The sequence below is a fragment of the Arvicola amphibius genome, unplaced genomic scaffold (genome assembly GCF_903992535.2).
Source record: "Arvicola amphibius unplaced genomic scaffold, mArvAmp1.2, whole genome shotgun sequence".
Lineage (NCBI taxonomy): Eukaryota > Metazoa > Chordata > Mammalia > Rodentia > Cricetidae > Arvicola > Arvicola amphibius.
The window spans coordinates 2969-20846 of record NW_024582277.1 but is presented as its reverse complement, the minus strand read 5'-3'; the positions used below and the strand labels follow the sequence as shown (position 1 = coordinate 20846).

At 38.1% G+C, this 17878-nt stretch overlaps 1 protein-coding gene across 1 annotated transcript; it reads right to left on the bottom strand.

Annotated features, from left to right (window-relative positions):
* Nucleotides 1-570: 570 nt before the first annotated feature.
* On the bottom strand, nucleotides 571-15679 carry LOC119805760 (transcription factor TFIIIB component B'' homolog). The gene is made up of 7 exons (XM_042054402.1): nucleotides 15647-15679; nucleotides 14930-15066; nucleotides 14560-14737; nucleotides 11458-11521; nucleotides 10791-10977; nucleotides 3955-4159; nucleotides 571-663 (listed from the first exon to the last, which is right to left on the bottom strand). Exons 1-7 carry the CDS (start codon nucleotides 15677-15679, stop codon nucleotides 571-573), a joined length of 897 nt encoding a protein of 298 aa, XP_041910336.1.
* Nucleotides 15680-17878: the final 2199 nt, after the last annotated feature.

Below are 17878 nucleotides of genomic sequence, written 5' to 3'. Positions count from 1 at the left end.
AGCTCTCTCCCAAAGATAATAACAAAATATAACATAGAACTGTAGTAACAGAAATAGCATGTATATATGTAGATACAAATTGTAATTCAGTAGAATAAAGGAATAGACATAAATATGCAATTACAGCCACCTGATTTTCAACAAAGGAACTAAGACAACGAAGAAGAGAGCCTAGTCTCTTCAATGAAGTGCTGAGAAACTTCACTGTGTATTCTGGTTACTCTCATTCAGAATGGAGCTAATTAGCTATCTCTATCTCTTATCCTGTATAAAACTCAATTTAAAATGTATCAAAGACCTTACTGTAAATCTGAAACACCTGGAGTGAAATGTAATAAAAGCACTTCAGAATACAAGCACAGATGAGGGATTTTGAAATGATATTATTCCTCTTCAAATTTAGTGTATCTGAGGTTTGTCAGATACCTGTTTTACAAAAGTATGGCTCTTAAAAAACTTTAAAAAAAAATTATTGCTAGTGCAATATTAGAGAGTAAGTTTCAAAGAGAGAGTCAGTGGTTTGAGATATTAGATAAAATGAGTGAGGATTTATTTCAAGCTCAAGATGCATCAGAAATAATCAGGGGTACTTAGCAAAAATAAAATCATATTTAAATTGATCTCACCTGTTTTCTCAAAAACATTGAATTCCTTTGAACATACCTGTTCAAGAAAATATACAAAGTTTTAGAACTCCATTTATTAAGTAAAATTAAAATTCTAACCCCTCCATCATGCTATAATGAAAGCTCTCGAGTCAGAATTATACCACCAATTAAACGTTTGCAAAAACGGTACATTGCTGATATTAAACTGCTCTAGAGCACAGTAGAAAAATAAAAGTTGTCAAATGTCTTTTATCTCAGGATAATATTGATACCAACTGCCAAATCTCAAGAGAGAAGATAATCAAATGAAACAACTTCCATGTTCATTGGTGCTGAGTATCCAAGTCATGGTCGCACACAAGCTAAGCAAGGCTCTACCACTGAGGTGAATCTCTGGCCCTCAACTCAACACCTTTAAAAAGAGCCAATTAACAAAATACTACTCCTTGGTCAATTAGTACTCCATTTCAGAAATGTAAAAATGAAGCAACATGATAAAAAGTCTACTTCATAACTTACAAAGTTATATAATTCAAAAGAAGAAAATTATACTTATTCACAGAACTATTCATACGTTAGGGGGAAAAGAAAAAAAAAAGACTAAGGGTTTGCAATACTGCCCAGCTGATTTCAAATTCCTGGATTCAAGCAAACAAAGTTTATACTACTGCTACTTTGGGCTGAGAACAGTGGAGGAGAAAGATGGCTGTGGCAAGTGCTTATGTCAGAATCCAGCTGGAAGGCAGAGGCCAAAATAATCTGAATTTTAGTCCAGCCTCAAAATAAAGAAAAAGACAGGGAGAAATTTTGTATATACAAATTTTATTGTTTAAAACAAAAACAAAGTTTATAAAATAAAAGCTTATAAAATATATTGACAAATAAGGCCAGCAGGCATTTTCCTTTTTTTAAATATTATTATTCTTATGTATTCTGAATGTCTTGTCTGCATGTGTGTCTTTGCACAACGTGAGGTCAGTTAGAGGGATCGGAGCCATTGGGACAGGAGTCACATAGTGAACCGCCATGTGGGTGCTGGGGAATCGAATATAGGTCCTCTGCTAGAGACAACAAGTGCTTTTTAACTGATGAGCCAAGTCTTCAGCCCCATACATATTTCTTAATATATTAACAGCATTCTGTATTTTTTATTTGCATTTACAACTTTAAGTCAATGGAGAAGGAGTAATGGGCGGTCAAAAGACAATCCCTGTGTTATCCTCAGGAATATTAATCATCCCTTTGAAGACAAGTCACTCATTGGCCTGGTGCTTACCAATAAGCCTAGACTAGGAATTTCCTCAGGCTGCGGCTCTTGTTGCAGATGCTGACTAGGAGCTGTAGCTTAAAAGGCAGCAACCACTAAACAAGAGGACAACATCAATCTACCTCAAGACCCAGCAATACAATTTTGGGCATATACCCAAAGGAGGCACATGCACAACACAAGAATATTTGCTCAACTATGTTCATAGCAGTTTATTTGTAATAGCCAACCAGAACCTGGAAACAACCTAGATGCCCATCGGTCAAAGAGGAGATAAAGAAAATGTGGTTCATTTACATGACGGAGCACTACTCAGCAGTAAAACAAAACAAAACAAAACACCAAACATTACTGTGCTTACTCATAAGTGGATACCAAACATTAAAGCAAAGGATAACCAGTTTGCAGTCCACAACCCCAGAAAGCTAGAACCCTCATCCAGAACAGATGGAAGCAGATGCAGAGATCCAAACTAACCACTGGGCTGAGCTACTAGAGTACAACTGAAAGAAGTAGGAAGGAGCGTCAAGACCACAGTGGGGAAATCCAGAATCAGCTGACCCGAGCTAGCAGGAGCTCACTGACAATCTGGGGTACCTACTTAGTGACCAAACTATAGCCCCGTGAAAGCAGGTGACAAATGGTGTGGCTTGGGCAGTATGTGGAGCACTGGCAGTGGGACGGATCTAACCCTAGTGCATGAAGTGACTTGATTGGAGCCCACTATATATGGAGCAATACCTTGCTCAGCCTAGGAGGGAGGGAATTGGGCACACTTGATCCTGCCTCAATAAGGAGCGGATGGATGGGGTGGGGGGGGATGGAAAGAGAGGAGAGGGGGGGATCTAGGAGTGGTATGTAATAAATAAATAAGAATATAGAAGTTATTCACAGCAAAAGAAACAAATACAGAAATAAGTAATTCTTAAGCACATGGAAAGATGCTTAATTTTATCAATAAACACAAAAAATTAAGAATATGGAATACAAAACTTTTCCTATCGGATTAAATAACAGTGATACTTTGTTTACTACCAACACTGTTGTCCTCCAACTTTTCTTTGGAGAACATAATTTAAATTGACTTCTCATAGTAAAGTCACTGATTATTAAAATATCAGAAACATAACAAAACAAGAGGGTACTTAGGAAACTAACAGTGAACAGGGACTGCATCTCTGAGGTCTGACTGGACTCCTGAGTGTAGCAATAAATGAGCTAAATCAGTGATGTTTCGTAGGAAATGCTCCATACAGATGGGACAACCAACGAAATGTATCAGGACGTGAAGGATTACAGAGCATTCCAAGAACTCAAAGTCAATGTGAGGTGGTTATCAAGTGAGATCGAGACTAGTACAGAATGCCACTAGACAGAGCGGCAACACATAGGGCTCAGAAGACAGACCAGAACATATAGGGCTCAGAAGACAGACCAGAACATATAGGGCTCAGAAGACAGACAAGAACTATAGGGCTCAGAAGACAGAGCGGAACACATAGGGCTCAGAAGACAGACCAGAACATATAGGGCTCAGAAGACAGACCAGAACATATAGGGCTCAGAAGACAGAACCGGAACATATAGGGCTCAGAAGACAGACAAGAACATATAGGGGCCTCAGAAGATCTGGTTGTATTCCCGAGAGCAAAGGAAAGGTTAACACATAATGAAGAAAATATTACTATTATTTTTCACACATCAGAAAACTCATCCAGAGTATGAAGTTGTTAATCTACAGCCCACAGTTACTAAGTGGGTGGCAGTAGTGAAGATCCTGATTGACATGAATTATTGGCCTTATTTTCAGTCATTGTAAGTTTCCTGATTAATATTAATCAATTATTTTTTTTGAACTGGTTAAAAATGAAGGTTAAAAAACCTTCATCTGGAATACTAATGATGAGAAGTATCAGAAATATTTTTTCATCTGCTCATCCATCTGTGTGTGTGCGCGCGTGTGTATGTGCACGCGTGGTGTGAGCGTGCATGCGTTGTGTATGTACGTACATATATGTAAAAGTTTCGGATAGATGTAAAGAATAAACAGATTCTTGACAATATAGTATCTAATCTCACCTCAGAAGCACATTCTTGACAATCAACTCCCGGAGAAATTGAGGACTTTTTGGCAGGAGGTACAAGAATGTTTTCTTCAGGACTACAGTGAATTCTCTTCCGAGATATAAGATTCACCTTAGGAGGAGGCTTTTCAGAATCACCACTTTCAGAAGGAGACAAGCATATGGCATCTTGAACAACTGAAGTTGTTTGTAAACTCTCACTGCACAAAAAACAACACATACAAAACCAATAAATCAGAAGCTACTTTATGAAGTAACTATTCCAACGAGAGTCCTGGGATCAGAAATACAAGCTAGAAAACAATGGTCACAGCAGCAAAAATAACAGTTCGGGATGCACTCATACTTAAAGGCTCACACAATTCAACAATACTGAATAAATCTAAGGAACATTTATAATGTGAATGTCACAGTACTAAATTTATAAAGCAAAGAACACTGACACAGAAAGAAAAATATAGGCCCCAATATGTTATAGTACTTTCCATATATAACTCTCAACAATATAGATCAATCAATCAATCAGACAGACAGACAAAATACCTACTCACAAATACATAAAGTTTCAGTAAGATCAGATAGATTTATACATAGCACCATTTAATAATACACCCACACAAAAGTTTGATTAAGAAATCACAAATGCAATAAAAATCCTTCTACTCAAAGAATTTGGGAGATGGCCGTCAGCAAGTGCTGCCATGAGAATGAGAACCTGAGTTCAGACCTTCAGAACCCACATAAAAGGCCAGGGCAGCACTATGTGCCTGTGACCTCACAGACTGACTGACTGACTGACAGGGGAAGGGGCAGTGAGACACTGGCCAGCCAGTCTAACTAAATCAGGGAGATGCCTATCTGAAGAAAAATACAGAAAATGGGTCGAGAAATGGCCCAACAGTTGAAGAGTTCTTATTTCTTGGCTGGGTGTAATGGTACGCTCCTTTAATCCTAGCACTCAGGAGGCAACAAGCAGGTGGATCTCTGCTGAGTTTGAGATCAGCTGATCTACACAAAGAGTTCTGGGACAGGCAAGGGCTACATAGATTCTGTCTAAAAACAAAAACAAAACAACAACAAAAAGGGAAGAGGAGAAAGAGGAGAAAAAAGAGCTAAGCAGTGGTGGCACACACCTTTAAGCCCAGTACTCTGGAAGCAGAGTACGCAGGAGGATCTCTGAGTTTGAGGCCAGACTGGTCTACAAAGTGACTTTCAGGACAGCCAGGGCTATTCACAGAGAAACCCTGTCTCGAAAAGCCAAAAACTAAGAAGAAAAGAAGAAAGAGGACCTGTTCTTGAAGACTCAGGTTTAGTTTCCAGAAGCCACATGGTAGTTGACAACCATCTGTAACACCAGTTCCCATATAGAAAAGCTGTGCTAAGTAGAAAGTTTATAGCTGAGACAGCTACATTAACATTAGAAAGAAAAATGAGGCTGGAGTGAAAGCAGGACTGGTAAAGAAGTTGCCATAAAAAACATGAGGTCCACGTCCAGAACACACATTAACAAAAGCTGGGCATGTGACATGCACGTGTTCCACAGTTAGGGAGATGGACAAAGGCTGACCTCTGCAGCTTCTTAACAAGCCAGGCTGGCCCATCTGGTGAGGTCCAAGCCACTAACAGACTGCCTCAAAACCAAGGTGGATCCACCTGAGAATGGCATCCAAAGCTGTATTCTGGCCTCCGTGCACACAGACACCAACAAAAGAAAAACATCAAAATATAGTAAGCAATCAAAACTTTAGAAAGGCAGTAACTGAATCCAAACTTGGAAGATAGGAAATGAAAGAAAATAGGAAGAAAGAATGAAATAAACTAGTCTTTGCCAGATAGTTAACCTATTAAAACAGAGAACACTGCCCCCAAAATGGTGACAAGGGGACAGATATTACAGTACCATTGAAATAAAAAGGATCATTAATACTTTGAAAAACCATAAGCCAATAAACTGGAAACTCTAAAATAAATTCAGAAATGTCTGGTGTATATGACCTACCAAACTGAAGCAAGAGTATATTGGAGGGGGGAAAACTACATAGAGTAATAACCACTACAGAATTAAAAGTGAAGTAGTTATAAAAAGTCACTCAATAAAGACCTCAGAACCAGAAGAATTCACTACCAAATTTTATCACACTTAAAGAAAATCAATCTACTCAACAAAAACTCTTTCAAATTTACTCCATGAGTAATTACTCAAATTGCCTTACAAACCTGATGACAGAGTAAAAACAGCTATGGATCAACAACATTCTTGCTGAATACAATGCAGAAATCTTCAATTAAATATTTGTAGAAATAATTAAATAAGCACTCCTCCCTTGTAATTCCTCACATTCTCTTGTGGTCTTTCTCACTGTTCCTTAATCTATGTTTACTCAGATGGAAAAAAAAAGTATCTTAAAAAGATCATATATCACGATAGAGTTGATTTCATCCCAAAGAGTGAGGATGACTTAACATATACAAATCAATAGCTGAGCTTAAAATACAACCAAGAATAAATATCACATAATCATCTCAATAGAGAAGAATGAAGTCTCTGATAAAATTCAATATACCTCCATGATAAAACCCTTCAATAAGTATATAGAAAGATGATATTACAACTCAATAAAGGCTATATGTGACAAATTCAGAGATAACAAATGGAACTAAAATGAAAGCATTTAATCTAAGATCAGAAATAAGATAGAGATTTCCACTCTTTCCACTCTCTGATTAATATGATACTTGAAATTCTAGTTTTAACAATTAAAAGAGATGAAAGAGACAGAAAAAGGAAAGGAAGTCAAATTATCCCTATGTGATTCTACACATAGAAAATCCTAATATTCTACCCAAAGACTCTTAGGACAGGTAAATAAATGCAACAAGGCAGGATATAAAAATATACAAATCAGCTGGGTGCTGGTGACACACGCCTTTAATCCCAGCACTCAGGAGGCAGAGGCAGGCGGATCTCTGTGAGTTCGAGGCCAGCCTAGTCTACAAGAGCTAGTTCCAGAACAGGCTCCAAAGCTACAGAGAAACCCTGTCTTGAAAAAACTAAAATCAAAACAAAACAACAACAAAAAAACCCAAAACAACAAAAAACAATATTTCTATATAATAATAATAAACAACTCATTGAGAATGAAACCAGGAAAAGAATCCTATTCATAAGAACCTTAAAAACAAAACAAAAAATCCCACAACAGATAAAAAATGGAAATGACAAACACTGAGGAATCTGAAGACACTAAAAGATGAAATGACCACCCAGGTTCATAGATCAGGGGAGTTAAAATTGCTACATCAGCTGTACTGGTTGAAGCAATTATCCTAGTTAGATTTTTGTCAACTTGACAGAAGTCAGAGTCACCTGGAAAGTGGAACCTCAATGGAGAAAATAATTCACAACACTGGCCTGTAGGCAAGTCTGTGGAGCATTCTCTTGATTAATGATTAATAATGGAGGGCTCAGGCCACAGGGATGGTATGGTACCAGCTCTGGGCCAGTGTCCCTGGGTAAGAAAACCAGCAAGCCAGTAAGCAGCATTGCTCCATGGCCATCCTTCTGTCCCTTCCTCCAGCTCTGATTTCCCTCAATGATGGACTATAATTTGTTTTTTTAATTGATTTTTATTGAACTCTACATTTTTCTCTACTCCCCCTCCCTGTCTCTCCCTTCCCCCATTTAACCCTCCCCCAAGGTCCCAATGCTCCCAATATACTCAGGAGATCTTGTCTTTTTCTATTTCCCATGTAGATTAGATTTATGTATGTCTCTCTTAGTGTCCTCATTGTTGTATAAGTTCTCTGGGATTGTGGTTTATAGGTATTTTCTTTGCTTTGTGTTTAAAAACCACCTATGAGTGAGTACATGTGATAATTATCTTTCTGTGCCTGGGTTATCTCACTCAAAATAATGTTTTCTAGCTCCATCCACTTTCCTGCAAAAGTTAAGATGTCGTTATTTTTTTTGCTGTGTAGTACTATATTGTGTAAATGTACCACATTTTCAAAAATATGGAACACTTCACAAATATGCATGTCATTTGGAAGGTAAAAAAGAAACCCTTTCCTCCCTCCAAGCTGCATTTGATCACACTGTTTTGTCACAGCAAGGTTTCTCTCCCTCCTGCTAGTTCCCAAATAACCACTCTGAGGTTTAATATTCATTACAAACTGTTTGGCCAATGGCTCAGGCTTACAACTAACTAGCTTTTACATCTTAAATTAACACATTTCTATTAATCTATGTATTGCCACATTCCTGTGGCTTTACCTCACATCTTACTTCTCTGGTAGCTGCTCGCATCTCCCAGACTCCGCCTTCTTTTTCCCCTGTATCTTTGTTTGGATTTCCAGCCTAGCTATATCCTATTCTAACCATATGCCAAAGCAGCTTCTTTATTAATCAATGGTAATAAAACATATTCACAGCATATAGAGGGGCATCCCACATCAAAAGCCAATGTAATTCTTTTCAGAATATTGAAGACATTCATTCTCCATAGAACTAGAAAATACAATACAAAAATTCAGACAGAAGCACAAAAGTCTGAACAGCCAAAGCATCCTGAGAAAATGAAGCAATGCAGCAAGTATCAAAAATACCTATTTCAAAATATATTAAAAGAACCACAGTAACAGAAACAGCAGGTCATAGCATAAAAAAGAAATACAGGTCAAAAGAAAAGAATAAATAAACAAACCCATATATCTACAGGTGCCAAAACAATACACTATAGAATAGAAAGCTTCTTAAATAATAGCGCTGGGAAAACTTATGTCCACATATAGATTTAAAAACTAGAATGACTGGGGCTGGAGAGATGGCTCTGCAGTTAAAAGCACTTGTTACCTCTTGCAGAGGATCCGGTTCAGTCCTCAGCTTCCATATTGTAGTTCATAAACAACCACCTGCTGACTCCCATTCCAGGGGACCAGTTGCCCTCTTTCAGCCTCCAAGGGAATCAGGTGCATATACACGACACATATACATACATGCAAGCAAAATACTTATACATATACAATAAATCTAAGAACAAACCAAAATAAAAACTCTCAAAAATCAAACCAAACAAACAAAAAAAACTAGACACTTTGTCTCATCCTACACGTGCACACACACACGCACACACACACACGCACACACACACGCACGCACACACACACACCACACACACACACACACACACCTCCAAATGAATCCAAAATCTTAACCTAAGACTTGGAACCTTGAAAATATTAGAAACACAAGATAAACATGTTGCTCCAATAGCTCGGGAAGTAAAAAGTCAATGAACAAATGGAATTAAACCAAATTATAGAGCTTCTGAAATGAAAGAGATAGAGTAGAAAGAACCTACAGAAATCAAAAAAGCAGGAAATTGTTTTGCAGCTCTTTATCGCAATAAGATTAATACAGAAACATAAAAATAATTCTTTAAAACTAATTTGTGTGCTGGGGAAGACACAGTGTGCACAGCATATGTTCCGAGTTCAGAGAACAATTTGTAAGAGTTCTTTCTCTCTTCCACCATGTGGATTCTGGGGCGCAAACTCAGGTCATAAGGCTCGTAACAAGTGGCTTTACCTGCTTTGTTATGTTGCCAGTCCACACAGAATTTTTTAAAAGACAGTATGTATTAAACACCTATAATCCCAGTACTCAGGAGGCTGAGGCAGAAGACTGAGAGCTAAGCAAAGCCAGGCTACAATGGCAGACCCATACAAATGCAAATATGGACATGTCGGAACAAAACCCTTTCTTTATACAACCAATACACTAATTAAAACTAAATTAAAAATGGACAACTGATCTCAAATTCTCAAAAGCACAACTGTTCAATAAACTTCTAATAATGCAGTATCAGATATATCAAAATTCTATCTTATTCCAGTCTAAATAGCTAGTATTAAACAAAACAAAAAAATATAAAAATGCTGGCAATGATGTGAAAAGAAGAAACCCTTATACATCACTGAATATAAAATCAAAGCAGCCATTACAGTAAACAGGATGGAGGTTCCTCAAAAAATCTAAAGATAGGCTTTCTCTTTCTATCCCTCTTCTGAAGAGATAACTACTGCCTCCCTCTCCCTCCACCTCTCTCCCTCTCTGTCTCCCTGCACCAACTTCCTCAGGCCTGCGCACATCTTTCTCTCTCTTAATAAATTCTTAAAGTGGGAAAAAAATTATAAAGATAGGATCATCTACCTCATGATCCACATACACAGAACTGAAGGAATAAAGTCAGCACGTAAAAAGAAACACCTATGCTTTTTGTGATACTATTAATGGTAGTTATAGAAACTATGGCATCTGACTAAGTACCCATCAACAGATGAGTACATAAGAGAAAATGTTTGAACACATACTACACACACACACACACACACACACACACACACACCCCTTTTATTCAACCCAAAAGGAAAACTGAAATTTATTACTAGCAAGACAATGAACAGAACTAGAACATTGTGCTATGTGAAGTAATCCATAAACAGACAAACAATCACATTTTCTCTCATATGTAGACATTAGAAACAAACAAACAAAAACAGAAACAAAGAATCTCACAAAAGCAGCAGGACTTTAGGACAAAAAAGAGAGAGAGGAGCAGTACAGGAAGTGGAAGAGGATAGAACAGAGAAAAGACAAGGTCCAACCACTACATGTATACATGGACATGGCACAATGAGCGGCATTAACAAATTAATAGTTGTGATTTTATAAAAAGAAACGGCAAGTATATAGTTAACTTGTTCAATACTTGATTCATGATGTGTCTTTCCTCCTGGGAAAACAGTTTAGTTCTTTTGTTTTGTTTTTACCTGTGGTCACCTCTTTCTACTGTGTTTCCAGATTTGACCAATATAGGTGCTGGCAGTAGAGAGCTTGACATTAACTGCATGGAGGCATCAGTAAATCCTTCTGTTGCATTAGTTGGAATTTCCACCAAAGTTAAAATGAATGCTTGTTCATCTTCTCCATCTTGCTGTAGATTAGCAAATAGATTCACTGTCAAAGTTAAAAAACAGGAATGAAAAGCCAAACCAAGAAGTAGCCAAAAATCATTATTTCATCTCTAAAAAGTGCCTCATGACTTAAAATGCCAAGCCTAAATAAAAAACTAAAATACATCTTCCAACTCCCTACCCCAAAATTATAGACAGGATATTTTTGTGGGAAGCATTTATAATTTTTAATAAAATTGGTAAACTTCACATATTTTATGACTGCAATTGCCAATGGCTTATTAATAAGCCTATATTGTGCTTTTCCATAGTTACATGAAAGCAAGATGTAGTGGAACACACCTTTAATGCTAGCACTGAGACAAAGTGAGGAGGAGAGGCAGGAGTATTTTTGTGAGTTTGAGGCAAGCCTGGTCTACATAGCAAGCTCCAGGACTACACAGAGAAACCCTGCCCCCAAAAATAAATGAATAAATTTATACAGTACATTATCTATGATACTTACTGGAAGCAGTTTTCATACCTGTTACGTCTTGAGGATTGATCATATTTTCTTGTTGGCCTTCTAGAGTATTAGATGGTACACTCTGTCATTTAAAAAAAATTGAAGACACTGAGCTTGAGAAAATTTGACAGTCTGACATATGGTTAAAAGACAGCAGCTCCCAATGTAAAGGCTTATCTTGAATGTACAATTTTAAGTCTTTTAAAGATTTTTGGTTGTGTCAATGAACATCTGACTGACTTACATAAGCTTTAAATATCCCAATTAAGTTGTCAGCTGTGAGTATTCTATCATTTCTGAAGTGTTAGGGTGGAGGTCCACCCTTTAGTAGCTAATACTGCAATGGAGATAAACCACTTTCCTTGCTCTACTGTGGTCCCTCCTGTTTTCCACAAACTACCAACATATAGATTGCAATTCTCTAATGTTAAAAATCTCCAGGATTTCATTTTTGAAATAAACAATGCCAACAATTGACTCAAGTAAGGGTCGTCAATAGATACCAAAGATAGTGGTAACAAGAGCTGGGTCTCACTAGATCAATTTCTAACATAAAGGAGAAAAAAACCCCTTATAACCAAGAAATCTCACAGATACCATCCTAGCCAAGTGATTAGACGTATTTCCACTAATGTGTCAAAATGACATTATGCCACACAAAAGGAATGACAAAGTATTCTCTAGATCTCTACTGATATAGCCCTAAAATTGTACAGTATGGTCATACTAATTCTGAATGCAGCACTCACTGACATTCTTTGTAAGACATAACCTTTTTTTATTAAAGCTATTATTTATGATTACAACTCATATTTGTAACTTACTCTCAAACAGACCAAGTCTATTATATCTATTAATTCCTAAGAAGGAAAATAGTTGAGCATTAGCATTCATTACTCTCTAAATTAAAACAAAAAAAATTTTTATTTTTACTTCTGTGTATGTGTGAGCATATGCTATGTGTACGGGTACCTTAAGAAGCCAGAGATAACTGACATGGGTACTAGAAATCAAACTTGGATCCTTAAGAGTACATATTCTTAACTGCTGAGCCAACTCTCTAGCCCTTATTCACGGTGTGTATGTTGCAAGCACTTGTAAAGGTTAGAGGAAGACTTGAGGGAGCCCATTCTCCGCGTGGGTCTTAGTTAAACTCAGGTCTCAAGGTGTGGTGGAAAGTGGCCCACTGAGCCATCTTGCCAGCCATCAATCACTGAGGAGATGGCTCGGCAGGTAACTAACCTGAGTTCATCATCCCCAAAACCTATATGGTGAAAGAAGCAAACTCCCAAATACTGTGTTCTGACATCTCAGCAAGAACATGGTTATTTGTATGCATGCCTATGTGTGTAAACATAAACTCACACACTCACACAAAGTATCCACAATGATGTAGAACCAGATCAAAAAACAAACAAACAAAACAATGAAATTAACAATGACTCCAAAGAAACAGAGTATGTGAAGTTCTTACAAGATTTCTATAACTTTACTCAAGACTTAAATTATTTCAAAAGAAAAAGATCTTAAAAAATTAAAAACTTGGGAAGCACAGAAATCTCGTAATGTTGGTTATAGACAAACTCCTTATTTTCTACTTCCTTTAACATATTATGATGTTCTATACCTTTTTTTTTCGTTTGTTTGTTTTTTGAGACAGGGTTTCTGTGTAGCTTTGGAGCCTGTCCTGGAACTAGCTCTTGTAGACCAGGCTGGCTTCGAACTTACAAAGATCTGCCTCCTCTGCCTCCCGAGTGCTGGGATTAAAGGCGTGTAATACCTATTTTTTAAAATGTTCCTTTCCCTTTAACAAACTAATTTATTCTCTACTTCAAAACTCAAGTACTCTTCTATCCAAGAAACTTTTTAAAGACAATATTAATTCCTGACTCTCATTTCCAGAAATTAAACTGAGAGTGAAGGATACCACTCGAGTATTATTCCAATCTCTATCACACCACCTATCAAAACAGGCCAATCCATTCATTCACTCATGTTTCCAAAGCTGTGTATCCCAGTGACTCGGTGTCAGCCATTGTAATATCTCAGTAAACATTTGTTCTGTGGATGAATTCTTGAGATCTAGACCTAAGGTATAAGAAATTAATTTCTCAAGCTTTTTATGACAAATCTGGATAATAACTTGTATCACAACCACTGGCGGTATTGTTAGAACGACCCTTTCACGGGAAGTCGCATATCAAAAATTTATTTTACAAATCATGACAATAGCAAAACTACAATTATGAAGTAGCAATGAAAAATTTTGGGTGTCACCACAAAAAGAGCAACTGTACTAAAGGGTCACACAGCATTGGGAAGGTTGAGAACCCTTGCTCTATGGTCTTGGAGGGGTCAAGATACCAAAACCACAGCACAAGTTCTACCACACCCTGTTTTTGTATTTGGTTTTAAGACAGGTTTTTGTTTTGTTTTTCAAGACAGGGTTTCTCTATCTATCCTGGAACTAGCTCTTGAGGCTGGCACAAACAGAGATCCCCCTGCCTCTGCCTCCCAAGTGCTGGGATTAAAGGTGTGCGCCATCACTGTCTGGCTTTGAGACAGGTTTTTACAGAGCCTCAAGCTTCAGGGCTCCAGGGATCTTCTTCCCTCAGCACAGGCCAGGGTCACCACATACTGCCCACAGATGTGAGGAGCCGGCAGGAAGCAGAAAGGGCTAAGCAAAGAGTGCTAGAAAACAAGCGGTGGAAGCGGTCAAATGACACACACTTAGGAAGGGTCTTACAGCGTGGATCAGAGTGGCCTGGGACTCAGGGAGGCCTGCCTGCCCCCCCCCCTCTCTCTCTCAAGTGCTGGGATCAAATGTGTGCACAACCACACCCAGCTTGGTTTTGGTTTTTAAGATAAGGACTTGCTTATGTAACTCAGACTAAACTAGTTCTTGTTACATAGCCAAGGTTGCCTTGAAACTTGGAATACTCCTGTTTCTACCTAAGAGTTGGATTACAAGTCTGAGCCTCTACGTAGATCAGGCTGAGTTTACATATTAATAAGAGGCCTACTGAACTGGATAGGATAGAGTTTACAATACATAACTGCTTTTCTAAATGGAGAAAAAGAGAGCCACACTACCCATTATTGCACTCTAGATTCCTTTACCTCTGGCACAGGAAGCATGAGCATGCTGCTGCCTTTAGAGTTTTCTGTGATGGGCTCTTCAGGAGGACTCTCACGAAGACCCTGACCTGAATCAAGTGTGTGGATCCCGATCTCAGATGAAGCAACTGCAGTACCCAACATCTGAACCTCTTCCAAGTTCTCCTCTTGGACTTCACTTCTGAAATTGTTTCAGTACATTATTTTAAATCAGCTAACCAAACATGAAATTATTTTTTAAGACTAAGTATTATCATTTAATGTAATACTTTCAAGCTTTAAGTGTTAACTACAATAGAATTCTTCCAGCTATTACCTGTAGCTGAAGCTAAGGCACAATATAAATTAAATGCCAGTATTCCTGCCCTTTTACCTTAAACTCGGGATTGCTTCTTGAGAAACACTGGTAACTGCATGGACACATGGCAATTGGTTCTGCTCCTTCGTTTCTGCTGGCTCAAGGCTTTTATCTTCTAATTCTATTGCTTTGGAGTCATTTTTCCTCAGGGTCTTTAAAAACAAACAAAAAACAAGAAAAATACATTTAAGATACAGTTCAAAATTGCCAGGTGGTGGTGTCGCACCCCTTTAATCCCAGCACTAGGGAGGCAGAGGCAGGTGGATCTCTGTGAGTTCGGGGCCAGTCTGGTCTACAAGAGCAAGTTTCAGGGCAGGCTCCAAAGGTACAAAGAAACCCTGTCTCAAAACACCAAAACCAAAACCAACCAACCAAAGATACAGTTCAAAATAGTACACCTAAATCTCTGTATTATAAGAATAATCTCTCTTAAAGATTCATGATTCCTTCAAGTTTCTCATACTCCAAAAATTAGTTTATTCACAAGGCAGAAGAATGGGATTTGCCAAGACTTTGAAAAGGAAATATGATTAATGAAACCTATACTATATATATTTCATTCCTGGCTGTCAAAGCAATTACTTCCCTTTTTTATGGTAATAGCATTATAGCATCAAATCAAAAGTAGTACTATAAGTGACAAGAGGAGGAGGGAGAAAAAGAAACAAAACTAAGAGTTAACATGAACATCATCATGTAATAAATAAGACCATCTTAAAAACCAAACCTGACCTCTGTCCTCCACAGGTATAGAGTGGCACACATGCCCACACATACAAACACGGGTAAGTAAAATTTAAAATAATTTTTTAAAAGATATGTATCAAACAGGCTAGCCCCCCCCGCCTCACTCCCCAGCCAGTACATGCAATAGGATCAAAATCCAGTGCCATTGTCCTTGGCTTCTCAGCAGCCCTCACTGTCCGCCATGTTCGGGAGTCCAGTTTTATCCCAGCTTTTTCAGGCCCAGTCCAGTCAGTTCCCACAGGGCAGGGAACCCTTACGCTCTTCGGACAGGAGAGGGAGGGGGAAGGCGGAGGGGGAGGTAAATGGGAGACGGGGAGGAGGCGGAAATTTTTAATAAAATAAAAAAAAAATATATGTATCATTAGCTAGTTTACAATAAAGTTCTGCTTCACATCAAGTAGTTGAAGTAGAAAAGATAAATGGACGTGCCTGGGAGAGCCATGCACGTAAAGGACCCTAATGCTTGTTTACCACGTGGAGTCTGCAGTTCAACCTCAAGCACTGCTAAAAACTGGAAGGAGACAGAAAAGAAAATTCGGTGTGTGCAGTTGGAAGAGCGAAAAAAGGAGGATTCATTTCAAGGCCAGAGCTACAGTGAGTTCCCGGGGACAGCGTGGGAATGCATAGCAAAACCCTCTCATTCTCGTGTGTGGTGTTGGTGTGTGTGTGTGGTGTAAGAGAAAGAGACAGAGACAGAGACAGAGAGAGAGAGAGAGAGTGACAGAGACAGACAAAAACTCTCATAGAGAGCAGGATAAAATATAAAATGACGCAATTACTTTTTTATTAATTTAAATGTCACATAAAATATAAAAATCACAGTAAATAATTGATATCCTCTTAAAAACAACTTAATAGTTACATCAAATATTAAACACATAGGCTGGGGTATCTATAGATCAGTGATAGAGTGAATGCTTAGTATGTATAAAGTCTAAATTCAACCCCTAGCACAAGAGGGGGAAAAAGCTCAAATAGAATTAATGCATGACCCAGAAATTCTACTTTGTTAAGTATAAGCCCCAAGAGAAGCGCAAAAATATGCCCCTGGATGTTTTCAGCAGCATTATCCTTTACAGAAAAAAAGCACACACATCCCACATGCTCACCAACAGAAAATAAAAAGAATGTGGTATATTTATACAACGAAGTCTTACTTGGCAATCAAAAGAAACAAGGGCCAGTGAGTAGAGGGAAAATATGGCAATCAAGAAAATATGACGCCCTGCAAATGCAGAAGGAAAGAACAAGTCCACAGATTGTCTTCCAGTTTCCACACTTATTCCCCACTCCACACACACACACAATAGTAAATTTTTTAAGGTATTTTATATATGTTACCACACAAATGAATCCTAAAAACATTATGCTAAGTGAAAACACCAGACTGAACTATATTTTATGTTTCTATTCACACAACATGTCTAGAATATGCAAATGTACAAAGACAAATATAAATAGTGGTTGCTTAAGATTGGACAGTAGCTACTGATGGTGGCAATTACAGAGTTTGGTGAACAGAACACCACTGAATTATAAACTTTTAAATAGATAAATGTACTGTATATGAACTATGTCTAAATAAAACACAATACTTTTGTCTTGGATAGCCTTCACCTACAGAGGGTTGGATTACAGTATGTTCTCCCTCTCTCTCCCTTTCTCCCTCTCAAATACATGTGAACAAAATATTCACACACATAAAAGTTAAAATAAAACTTAAAAATATTTATCATTACAGGAGTCACACATGCTGTAGTGAACATGTCAAGGTCAGAGGTCAAACTCAGGTCTCAGGCTCATTTGGCAGTGCCTTTACAGACAGAGCCATCTCACACCCTACAGTATCTTCTGTCAATGGAACTTCTGAGAAAAATTAAACTCAACCTCTTTGAATTTTCCACTTCTGTCCCTTTGGTTACACAAAAACTGGCAACTCCTGATGATCCTCAAGCCCAACAGACCCCTAAGATCTCAGGACTTGGTTCAGCTGTGATTAAAATGACTCTCCATTCCCACATGTTTGGTCACTGCGGAGCTGTGCTCCTAGAAGAAAGGGAATGAGAAGTTAATCAGCTTTGTAAGAATCCCTTTGCGGTGTCATGTCTAGTGCTGAGACAGCTAACACACCACCACCCAGATGCACATTATATGAAATTGTTTGCTTGTCTGTTGGGACAGAATATCAACACAACAAGGAGTTCCCCTAAAACTCAG